This window comes from Myotis myotis, unplaced genomic scaffold, assembly GCF_014108235.1.
Source record: "Myotis myotis isolate mMyoMyo1 unplaced genomic scaffold, mMyoMyo1.p scaffold_m19_p_1, whole genome shotgun sequence".
NCBI classification, from domain to species: Eukaryota; Metazoa; Chordata; class Mammalia; order Chiroptera; family Vespertilionidae; genus Myotis; species Myotis myotis.
This window is the reverse complement of record NW_023416313.1, coordinates 217,669,562-217,681,831: the sequence shown is the minus strand read 5'-3', so window position 1 is coordinate 217,681,831 and position 12,270 is coordinate 217,669,562. Positions and strand designations below refer to the sequence as shown.

General features: G+C 41.5%; 1 protein-coding gene across 2 annotated transcripts in view; it reads left to right on the top strand.

Annotated features, from left to right (window-relative positions):
- Positions 1-12,270, top strand: part of UNC79 (unc-79 homolog, NALCN channel complex subunit) — a 176,612-nt gene that overhangs the window by 125,786 nt on the left and 38,556 nt on the right. For both annotated transcript variants that reach the window (XM_036315970.1, XM_036315962.1), the window contains 5 exons: positions 1,209-1,321; positions 1,410-1,495; positions 2,356-2,529; positions 5,210-5,278; positions 8,222-8,332. In XM_036315970.1, coding sequence (XP_036171863.1) covers positions 1,209-1,321; positions 1,410-1,495; positions 2,356-2,529; positions 5,210-5,278; positions 8,222-8,332 — 553 coding nt within the window. The remainder of the gene's footprint in view (positions 1-1,208; positions 1,322-1,409; positions 1,496-2,355; positions 2,530-5,209; positions 5,279-8,221; positions 8,333-12,270) is intronic.

The window sequence follows — 12,270 nt, the reverse complement described above, 5'->3', positions numbered from 1 at the left end:
GGGAGGCCAGGCCAGGAAGAGCTCCGGAGGCCATTGTAAGAAGTCTGACTTTTACCGCGTGAAGCAGAGAGTGAGGAGTGATATGACTTAGCTTGCTTTATCACACACCCAACCATGTATCCGGTCATCATCCATTTTATTTTTGAATGCATTTCAAAGTAATTTTCAGACATCAGCATGCTCCCCCAGTATGCTAATTCTTCAGCAGTTACCATTAATAAAGTTTGATTTTTGTTTATGTTTTTTTCTAATGCAAAATTTACATACAAGAATGTGCACATAAGTATACATTAACTGAGTTTTGACAAATGCATACACCTGCATAACCCAAACCTCTGTCAAAATAGAACATTACCATCACCCCCAGAGAGTTCCCTCATGCATCTTCCTAATCTCCACCCCCCGAGAGGCAAACACCACCATGAATTTTCCCACCATACAGCTTCATATAAATGGAATTACTCTTTTGTGCCTACTCCTTCTACTTAGCATAATGCTTTTGAGATTCATCTATGTTTTTACATGTATCAGTAGCTAGTTTCTTTTTCAGAGCTGACTTCCTCTTTCTTCTGGTAACTCACCCCCTAATCACTCTGGGAATATCCTTTCTAATGCTTTAATCTGAGGGCCAGGGCCACATAATCACCGTGGCTCCCTCTTTGACATGCAGAGATGGTACAGAGGGTACAGGGGGAAACCGCACACATCAAAGTCCTATCCATTGTACAAGTACCAACTCAGAGCCCCTCACCCCCCAAAAACTTCCCAGCTTTCCCGCTAGGAATGAACACGCCCTTCCCTGTATTTTTTCTCAGAGAAGCTCTCTCTTGTAGCCAGTGACACTTTCTAGGAGGATCTTACTGATAATCCTCATCCTGCGTTCTAGTCCTGACCCTGCCAGTCTCTGGACTTGTGGTCTTTGAAGGTCACCTTTCATCTCTGGGTCTCAGAACCCTCATCTGTACACGGGGGTGCTGGAATTAGCCTGCGGCCAGCCTGGCACTTCCTGGTTCTCTTTCTAAAAACTTACAGCAGGATTCTGTGTGATTAGACTATTTCATCTCACGGATGAAAATGACAACAAGACATTCCATCCGTGGGTTGGTACATGTAAATGCCTGAACTCTAAATAAGTAAGAAAATAAATACCCAACCTCATTCGGCGTGTCCCACGATTCCTTGTCTTTCCTTCCCCTGCTCTCCCCCAGCATGATGGTTCCGGGCAATGCAGCGGGCGTGGCCAAGCAGTTTCTGCGCTGCATCTTCCATCAGCTGGCCCCCAACGGCATCTTCCCGCAGCTGTTCCAGAGCACTATCAAAGGTAATTCACCCGTGGGGGTGCAGGCTCCACTGACGTGGCTGGTCGCCGGAACCCGGGACCTTAGTAAATCTGACTGTTCACTTTCCAGATGGGACTTTTTTACGGACCTTAGCCACGTCGCTGATGGACTTCAATGAGCTGAGCTCTATTGCTGCTCTCAGTCAGCTCCTGGAGGTAGGTCTGCATTGATGACACTCTAAGCTCCCACTGAAATCCCTGCTGAGGAAGAAAGTCATTTAATTTAAAATTTAAAGCAAACAATTTTCATTTAAAATTTAAAATAATTTAAAGTTTAAAAATTAATGTAAAAATTGCCAACGCCTAGGCAAGTGTCAGACATTGCGGTTTTGAATGAATTTACTATTTACCTAAAGCGTCTCGACACCCGCAACCAAAGGGCGGACCATTGAGAACTCACCTCTGAGAACTTCCTGCCTTTCTAAGGTGCGGTGGGTAGAGCAGTGTGCACTGTGTCATGAGACTTGGATTCAAGTGTCAGTTTCACTTATTCAGTGTATCACGAGATTCGGATTCAAGTCCTGCTTATCTGATGTATCACTCTCATGAGACTTGAAGCCAATTCTCAGCTCCACTCAGTCGTTGCATTGCGAGACTTGGATTCATGTCTCAGGTCCTCTGCTTATTAGCTCTCTCAATTAGCTTGGAGTGTTGGCAGGTTGCCATAGGGACTGCTGCTGGTCATTACTCTTAGTCTCTGGCCAATAGAGTTTCCCGCAAGCATCATTCATTGTATCTCTTTAGCACCTAACCATGCCAATTGTAGATGTTTAAACGATGTTTTTCTTACTTACATTTCCCCTTTTCACACTGAGTCAATGATCACAATTTTTCCTCCTACATTTGTCCGACTGTGTTGATTTTTGTCTGTACTCCTGCCAATTGCAATGCTTATACAGTAGGCACACAACACAATTATAGCCTGAATGTGTGATTTTTTAAATTGATCTTTACCAAGTAGCTACACAAATTCCCATGCTGTTTCAGCAGTTGATCGCCTATGCTTTTGTTTTTAGGGCCTAAATAACAAAAAGAATTTACCAGCAGGGGGTGCTATGATACACTGTTTGGAGAACATTGCTACCTTCATGGAAGCTTTGCCCATGGATTCTCCTAGTAGCCTCTGGACCACAATCAGCAACCAGTTTCAGACATTTTTTGTCAAGCTGCCTGGTGTTTTGCCTCTGAAGGTAAGCTGAGCCCAGGATTTCATTTTAAATTACTTGTTTCTGTTTGCAGATCATCCATCTTGTTTCATAAAGGGCTGTCTGGAATCTCTGCTAGCCCTGGAGTGGAGAAGATTATTTAGGTTGTTCTCTCTGAATGACCGCTATATGCAGTGAGCATTTTGACTTAGTGATTTCATGTTTCCAGTTTATAGAAAAAATTGTCAAGTGGATATTAAGTAAATACTTAGGTAAATGAATAAGTAGTTTTCTCTAACAGGAGACCAGACATATAATGTAAAGCTTCGACTTTAGAGAATTATCTAAATGGAAGTGATTGCTATGTATTGGTGAATACTATACTTGTAAGACCAAGATGATATTCTTTTTTTTTTTTTAAACTAAGATGATTTTCTTGATGGCTTTACACCCTCCTCTCTCCAGCCCACCTTCCAAGAATACACACACAAGGGCCTCTCTGGAAATCTGATAGCCTAAGAAACAGTTTCAACATGAGTCCACTAAATGTGAAAACAGAATCCTATACTGTTGAAGCTGGAAGGGACCTATGAAAACCATCCTTTCCAATGTCCCCCTTTTCCAGATGGGGACTGCATATTCAGAGAAGCAGTGGCAGCGTGAGGATTAGCATTCCCTGATGCCCAGTCCAGTGTCCTTTCCACGAACAGACTTCTAGAGTCCTTCTAAAGCAGGGGTGACTCGAAGCATTCAGGGCTCTACAGGCACTTGAATCCATTGCTATGTCTATGAACCTCATTTGCTCTATGCAGATCACAGCTAGAAGTATTCAACTTGTTAATGAATCACTTGTTAATCTGACAGGTGAAGTTACATGTTGGCAGTTCCTCTTCTACATTGAGTATCACGTGTATGTAAAATGTTTCATAAAGACCAATCACCTCTGATAATACCTTTTTCCAAATTGGCAGGTTTGGAAAATGTGACCCGCCGCATAGGTTCTGTAAGGTTGATAATCCAGGGACCCTTAGGTTGGTGCTGCTTTCTTTGAGTTTGAAGTTACGTGAGAAGCAGGAATACTGAGATCTTTACTATCTCTCACATCTTTTGATTCTTGTCTACCCACAAGTCTGGAGTAGCTGAATAAATCCAAGCAAAAGGATTAGTACTTTGAAACCATGTACATATATAGCTACTGCACATGAACATGTAGGAAATCAAATACACACGTTTTAAGTTGGCCACATGGAACCTCCCTAGGACCAGAGAGCCATCTGTTGCTTAAGAGGAGGGGTAGGGCTAGCCTGGTAAATTCAAATGCTGATAGGCTGATACTATAGTCAAAATATTAAACTTGGTTCCTGGCCAGTATTCTAAGTGGTTAGAGCATTGGCCTGTAGACCGAAGGGTCTTAGGTTTGATTCCTGGTCAAGGGCATGTATCTGAGTTGCGGTTTCTCTCTCTCTTTCTCTCTCTCTCTCTCTCTCTCTCTCTCTCTCTCTCTCTCTCTCCCTCCCTCCCTCCCTCCCTCCTCTCCTCCCTCCCTTTCATTCTCTCTCTATATAAAAAATCAATGGGAAAAATATTCTTGGGTGAAAATTAACAAAAAGAAAAAAAAATTAAACTTGAACACTGACCAGGTGGACGTGTAGCCAGTTGCAAACAACTGGCAAGTCTAAATTGTGACCTTCAGCCCTGTCCGCAGGGACCACCCTGACTGCCCACAGGAGTGAAATGAGATAAGGAATAAGAAGAGTCCAGACCCTTGCAAGCTGGAGAGCACCAGTCCCTTCCTACAGGGTCAGCTGCTACTCCTCTCCAGCCAACTGTTCTGTGGGAATGCAGGCCTCATGCTGTTGATCTTCCCATGTTTTCCAAAATGTTATTTCCTGATTTTAAAAACGCTCTAGGGACCTGATGAGCAGCCAGTTTTCAGCCCCTGTTCAAAGTAATGTAAATGTCACATCCACTCCTATGGATATTGAGCAGATTAAATAGACCGACGTTTCCCTTGGGAAATACTTGCGAAATAACTTTCGGAACTTCAGGACATGTGTGAAAACTGCCCTGCTAGATCAGATCTGGGCCCTTTCTCTGATTATCTTCTGCTTTTGTTGTTGTTAATCCTGACTAGAGAATATTTTTTTCCGTTGATTTTTAGAGAGAGTGGAAGGGAGGGAGGGAGAGAAGGAGAGAAAGAGAAAGAGAGAGAGAAACATCGATATGAGAGAGACACATTGATTTTCCCCAGGGTTTTGTCGTGTCTTTTGGTAGCAGAGGAAGGGCAGATGAAACTGGCTTTTATTTGGATTAATAAGTCTAATGGTTTTAAATCGATCTAAGTTTCTTTTCAACATGGCCTTTAACAAATTAGTGTAGATGTGGGCACATTTAATATCTACCTATTCACCTATGTTCATCCATCCATCCATCCGTCTGTCTGTTTGTCCAATTCTTTAATGCTATCTGATTTTATTTTAGGGATATATCTTTGAGAAATAGTTTGTAAACTATGTTTAATTATTTAACTGTTTAACATTGTTTAATACATTTTTTTAAAGCCTGAGAATGATGTTTATCAACATGAATATATGGCATGAAAAACTATAAGGAGGCAGCTATGTCTCAGATTTTGTTTCCTAACGTAAATGCTTATAAGAAATATATGAAGCAAAGATATATTAAGAAGGGTACCGACTTTTACTTTTTTGGTATTTTTTCACAGTGTTCTTTAGATTCCAGTTTGAGAATTATGATTTGCCTCTTGAAGATCCCCTCTACCAATGCCACAAGGGTATGTATGTTTCAGACAAACAAAACCAGTTGGTATTTAGTTATGTTTTCACCTGCAAAGCAAGCACGGGCAGTGCTGAAGAAGCAGTCACTGCGAGCTGAGTGCTTCACTTTCAGTCTCCTTCGAAGTGTCTAGTGTGAAGAGCTCAACTATATCGCAGTATCATTTTTAATAATTGGTCCTCTTAGTTTTGGGCCATGTCCATCAGTCTGTCCTCCGTACGACGAACAAGGTGATCCTTCTAAACACAGATCTCATCACATTAGTTCTTCACTTTAAAATCTTTGATACTTTCTCATTTCTTTTAGGGTAATGTCCAAAATGCTTTAATGTAGCATAAGAAGGTACTTCATTAACTTGCCAGCCTACCTTTCCAATTTAGTCCTCGGCTACCTGTCCCATCCCCCATGCCTCCTGCCTACTTTCAGAATCATCATCATCATCAAAACAACAACCACTGTTTCTGAGCACGTACCAGATGGCAGGCATTGTGCTAACGGCTTTGCATTTATAGTCTTATTTAATTTCATACTTCCTTGCCTTTGCTTAGGCCATTTCCTTTACCTGAAATGCTGTATATCCTTGTCAGTGAGGCTAACGTCTCAATCTTCATAATGAGAATTTGAATTTCAATGAAAAACGCTCATATTCTCTGTAGCAACCTCCTCCTATATTGTATCCCACAGTGCGTGATAGAGCTCTCTGAATTAGCTCTTATTTTGTACCGACGTCTCCCCAGTGAGACTGAGCTTCATGAATTCCAGCACTGCGTCCCGTTCACCTTTGCGTTCCTGGCTTCCCTTCTGGGCTGCGTTATATGCAGTGGTGCAGTAGTTTGTACTGCAGTGGCTTGCGACTATTGGTTAATATACCGAGATGGCACATTTCCTGTAATGTTTACCTTGAATGTGCTTTCACAGACTCATGGTTGATGCTGGAAAGTTGCAAAGAGATCATTTGGTCTAATCTGTTCGTTAACAGGTAAGGGAAAGGCTCAGAGAGATGAAGTCTTGGCCAAGGTTACAGAGCTGGTTAGTGGAACTTAGGTCCTTTGATTCCAAGGTCCTTGATTTTTCTGTTGCACCATATCGCCCCATCGCCATGCTGCTTTGCTGGATGAAAGAGCAAATTTCTATGTAGGTTTGAATTGAGGTTTCTTTATTTCTTGGCAAGCAGGGATGCGTTATATATCAACAGAGACATATTCCTGTCCCCATTCATCCATCATCCAAGGCGACATTTATAGAGAGCAAAGAATGCTGATTCAGCAGTACTACTTCAAAGCTTGTTTTTTTTAAAGATTTATTTTATGTGGCAAGTACTACATGGGTTTATGTGGGGAATACAAACAAATTAAAGATATAATTCCTACCCTCAGGGGCAACTCACATGTAATGAATTCATTTTTATATCAATAAGGAAAAAGGATCTTAAAATGACCATATCCTTTGATTTAGTCATTTATTTTCTGGGACTCTATTCTAAGGAATAAGAAGAAAATGCAAATATTGTGCAAAAATCTATTTATTGGGATGTTATCATGAAACGGACTTTGTGGTCATTGAAATGGATGATTATGAATAATTAAGTAGCATTGGACATTACTTTTATTATTATATTAACAAAATGTAGGATTGTATATGTGTAAGATTTCAACTTATAAACTTGTGTGCCACAGAGAAGAGAAATATAACAAAACGTTATCACTGGGTGGTGGGATTATGGATGACTTTTATTTCCTCATCTATACTTTCTACAGATCCTGCATTTACACATGGAGCAGGTGTTACTTTCATCATCCAGACAGTTAGGACTGTAGAGGTTCAGAGGTAGTGGGAATAATGGCATGGGAGTCTTTTGGAGCCCAATCTAAATAATCCTGCCTTCCCCACAGAGCAATTCTGCCTCTGGAAATTGCCCCGGAGTTTGGTTTTGAATACCATTCGATATCTGCATGGCTTTGAGCAAGTTACTTCCTGCTTAACTGCCTCAGCTGCAGCATAGGGGTGCTGAAGCCTCAGAGTTACGAAGCAGATCACAGCTCATAGTGATGGAGGGCTTACTGCTGCCAAGTGCGTTACATACGTTATCCCCTTTAATTCTCACAACAGTACAGTGACGTGGAGGGCATTGTTATCCGCCCTTTGCCGAGGAGAGAACCAAGTCCAGAGAGCTTAAGTCACCTATCCAAGGTCACAGAGAGCTAGAGTTTGAAAACACGTGTGTGAAACTCTAGACCTGTGTCCTTACCTATTGCAGCATACTGTCTCCCCAAGATTGTTATAAGGAATTTGAATAAGAGAAACTATATGAAAACATCTAACTCTGCCTAATACTTAGTTGGTGCTCCATAAATGTTTCTGAATGGCTTCAGAAAGCGTATGGATTAAAACCGACCCTTTATGGGTGGATTTCAGATGGGGAAAGCAAAACTGACGATGCCTTTTTGATGCTAACCTTGGCAGGAAGCTGCGTTATGATGAATTGTCTCTTAGCTAATCGTGCTTTGGTGCTCACGTGCCAGGGTTGGTTTGTGCTATCTAACGAGGAGACAAACTTTGAGAGGAGCTGGATCCTATGAACCCATAGAGTCCTAGGGGTTCTGAGAAATAGAGTGGGAGATCTAATGCAAACCTCTCCCAGTCTCGGCAGCTGGGGGTGCACACGAGGATAGCATTGGAGTTAGGTGGGTTTAAAAATGATGCCGTCTGGAAAAAAATGCTTTCTTAAAGCAATAAAATGATTAAACCATGCTCTTCAAGCCACTGATTGAAGGTGTAGTTCTGTTCTTGTTAGACCAACAGCGTTGGTACAGTAGCCACCTGGCAACAGATTTTAAATAAAAAGAAAAGAGTGATCCCATTAAAGGATCATAAGACTTTTAATACTTTTTAAAATGAAAGAGTCAGCAATGGATTTTATTTGGCCCCAATCTCATTGCAGAGTTTGTTGGAACCGTTTTCAAAACTGCTCAGCTTTGTAATTCAGAATGCTGTCTTCACTCTGGCCTACCTGGTGGAGGTGTGTGGCTTATGTTACCGAGCTTTCACTAAGGTAAGTGTGCATACTTGTGTCAAATCCCTGTTAGGCTAATTGCTTCAATATAGTTTTAAAATGGGTAATTCTACTGAGGGCTAATAAATATCATTGGAAAGAAACACTTTACATCTACATATATAAAAGCCTAAGTGACTGTCTGACTGTTCGACCGTCCAACCGGTAGCTATGACACGCAATGACCAACAGGGGACAGATACTCAATGCAGGAGCTGCCAAGCTGTGGTGACTTGGCAACTGCGGTTCTCAGGTGATGCACCTGGAACCAGGGAGGAGGGAGCCTGATTCCAGAGTGCATCACCCGAGAACCACCTTCTTGGAATCCAGGACCCCTCAGGGGATGTCAGAGAGCTGGTTTTGGCTAGATCCCTGCTGGCCAGGCCAAGGGACCCCACCAGTGCATGAATCTGTGCACCAGGCCTCTAGTATGTACATAAAATGTCTTAAATATGCAAGTTTGGAGGATTGAGAATCATATAGTTTAGAAGAGAAGAGCTATTTAAAAAAATATTTTTATTGATTTCAGAGAGGAAGGGGTAAGGAAAGAGAGATAGAAACGTATTGATAAGAGAGAACCATTGATCGGCTGTCTCCTACATGCCCCGACTGGGGATTGAGCCCTCAACCCGCGCATGTGCCCTGACCAAGAATCCAAACCATGACTTCTTGGTTCATAAGTTGATGCTCAACCACTGAGCCAGGCCGGCTGGACAAGAGAAGAGGTATTTTGACTGAAATGAGATAATAGTCTAAATGACCTCTTAAAGTCCTTCTCAAGTTTACCCATGATTAATGGGCTAGCCATCACTACATATTATTTTATACCCAAAGTAGAAAAAAATTAGGCAGTCATTTGTAAAAGCCTGTGAAGAGCTCCTTAATTCGCATCATTTATCTGTCTCCCCAGGGCTGGGTTCTTGGCCTCTAAGATTGTAATCTCATCTTTTGTCATCTTGCCTTAATAATGCTTTCTCTATTGCATTAGATTTAGATCCCCTGCCCCACCACTGGCGAAGTGGAAAACTACTGCTTGCCCAGTGCATATAGCAGTCTTGTTGGAGCTGGTAGACGCTAATGGAAAAGCAGGAGGCATTTCTGTCCTTACGAACAATGTGCAAATCTTACTTTCCAATTTCCAAGTTTATTTTCAATGGGGTCTCTGTTTCTGCTGTTTTCTTGAATGTTCAGAATGCTCCTTTATTCATGTTGTTCACTTCTGTAAGCCCTTTATTTTCCTCATAAAAGTCTAATTTTATACCAAGGCTTTAATTCTATTTAAAACATAGTTGTCTCATTTCTTTCCATTTTGTGTCCACTCTGCCATGTTAAGTGTTCCGTGATAATCCTCTCTTTAGTCTTTCTGATTATAAACCATTACTCTGTCTGGAATGATATGTTTCCTAACTACCAAAATAATCAACATTTTGTCTTTTTTCAAATCCTTCCTGAAAAATAACCTTTTCCTTCTTTTTACTTAAAAAAAAAAAAATAGATCTCTAGGACACAGCACCAAATAGAATGAAAAGATGCTCTGTATTTAAAAGTCATTTTCTTTATGCGTGATTTATTTAAATCAGTGCATTTTCCAAAGGAAGAACCATAATGAGTTAGAATTTATTAAGTTGTCCAGTATTGGTATTAATGACAGGGGAACTTCCACCAATTTGAATTCAACATATTCTTGGATTTGAATATTCACTATACATTATTATTCCCTCATAATCGATCATAACTTTCGGGGCCTCCCACATCCTACTGTCATCACCCTTTTTCATTTTTCAACTTGAAATGAATGTTACTTACAGAGAGCTTCAATCTAGGGTGTTCCCACCTACTGCGTAGATAATGAGAAACTATCGGAAACTGTTAAATAGCAGTATCTAATCAAGCCTTCTCTATATTCAATAAAAAGAAAGGGCATGGAAACGTAAGGGACGTGGAGACTTCTCTTTCTGCCAATCTGGCATCCTAGATAACCTGAAAGCTGCCCCACTTAAACACCAGAAATGCTGTATGAAATAAAGATGATTTTTAAAATAGAGCTAATTTTATAAAAATGAAAGGAGACAAAAGGGCAGAGGACATTGAGAACCAGAGGGTAAGCATGGAAGCTGATAGTGTAGAAGTCTCGAGATAGGGGAGGGGCGGCGGTGCTTGCTTCGGCGGCTCAGTGGCTTGAGTTTTAAAGTCCACACAGAGAAAGGAGCCGAGGTCTTGGGACTGTTTTAGGCTGGGAGTTGGAACGGAGTCATCCCCAGCAGGAAGTCAGGACCCTTGACAGGCTATCCATTTGGTAAAAGGGTGATTGGGAAAGAATATATTCTTATATGGAGGTGACAAAGAATGGGATCTGTATAATCTGAGAACTGAGAGAAAGATTTATAGTAACTTTGAGAATTAGTAAACATGAACCTACCTTTGAACATGTTTAGAATTTGATTTATAATACCTACATGCTCGGAACTAAAAAGCCAAGTAACATAGGTGCTGAGCAAGGAATAGCATTGGAGTGTCTGGCGGAAGCAAACCCGAAGTCAGTCCTCAAACCCCTCTGGAGGGATATGCTTTCGACTTAGGCCTAACAGGATTTCCACAATTAAGATCCTGATGATCATGAGCCAGATTCTAAAATTATAAATCATATGAAGAAATAATCCACCATGAGCTAGATAACAGAGTCAACAAACAGCAAGGTTATTTTCCCCTAAGGATTTCCAATATCAGAATGATGTGATAGAGATTATAAAACATGCTTAAATGATAATCACGCAAAGGAGAATTAAAAACATGAGAAGAGATTTAGTCACTTAAAAAAACACACCCAGAAAGATTTGAAAAAAGTAGGAAGCCTAGAAATGAAATAGTCACTGACATAAAAAACTTGATGGACAGGTTAAACAGCAAATTAGACATAGCCAAAGGGGGACTTGGTAAGATGGAAAGCAGAACTGAAGAAACTACATAGTGTGCAGCAAAGAGATGAAGAGATCACGATGAGAAAGAGAAGTGTTTCAGAGAGGGAAAATAGGTTTCTTAGCATGCCGGGGTCCAGCCCCAGCAGGTCCAGGGGTCCCCAAAGGCATAGACGGAGTTGGCGAAGAAGGAATGACATGGAGACAGCGTTCAGTTGATCAGCAGCCTCGCCAGGATCTCTAGCCAGGATCTCCAGCCAAGTTCTGGTCTGGATCTCCAGCGAAGTTCTGGTTAGGATCTCCAGCCAGGTTCTGTGTCCATGTTCTCTTGCTAGGTCCTCCAGCCAGATTCTCCAGGTTCTCCAGCCAGGTTCTGTAGCCATGTTCCCTTGCTAGGTTCTCCAGCCAGGTTCTGTCCAGGTTCTCCAGCCAGGTTCAGTTACCAGGTTCTAGTCAGGTTCTCTTGCCAATTTCTGTAGTCAGGTTCAGTCCAGGATCTTTTGCCATGTTCTCTCGCTAGGTTCTGTCTCTAGGTTCTGAGGCCAGTTTCTGTCCAGGATCTTTTGCCATGTTCTCTCCAGCGAAGTTCTTCTGTCTCTAGAGAACGTTCTGTGTAGGTTCTGTGCCTAGGTTCCGTCTCTCTTGGTTCCGTATTCTAAGTTCTGAGTCTTGCTGTCTTATTACATCTGTATTTATACCAGTTGATTCAATCCTATCAATCTCTATTACAAAGGTTAGGGCGTTTCTTATCTCCATTCCAGGGAGTAAAGATTATGTAGCTTAAGCATGATTGTTCGTAGTTAAAGTGATTAATTACCCACCTGGCACTTAGTTAAGAGGTTTTATTCCCTCCCTAACTTCAGGGGAAAATCCCTACCTGGGGAAACAACCTTTCTCAGAGACCTTGGTTAAAACACATAGTGCCAAGAAGGTGAGCAAACATATTAAGAACAGTATGCCATATATGCCAGGACCCTTGAAACAGCAAGCATGGACCGGCTCCCGGCATTAGCAATTCTAGAA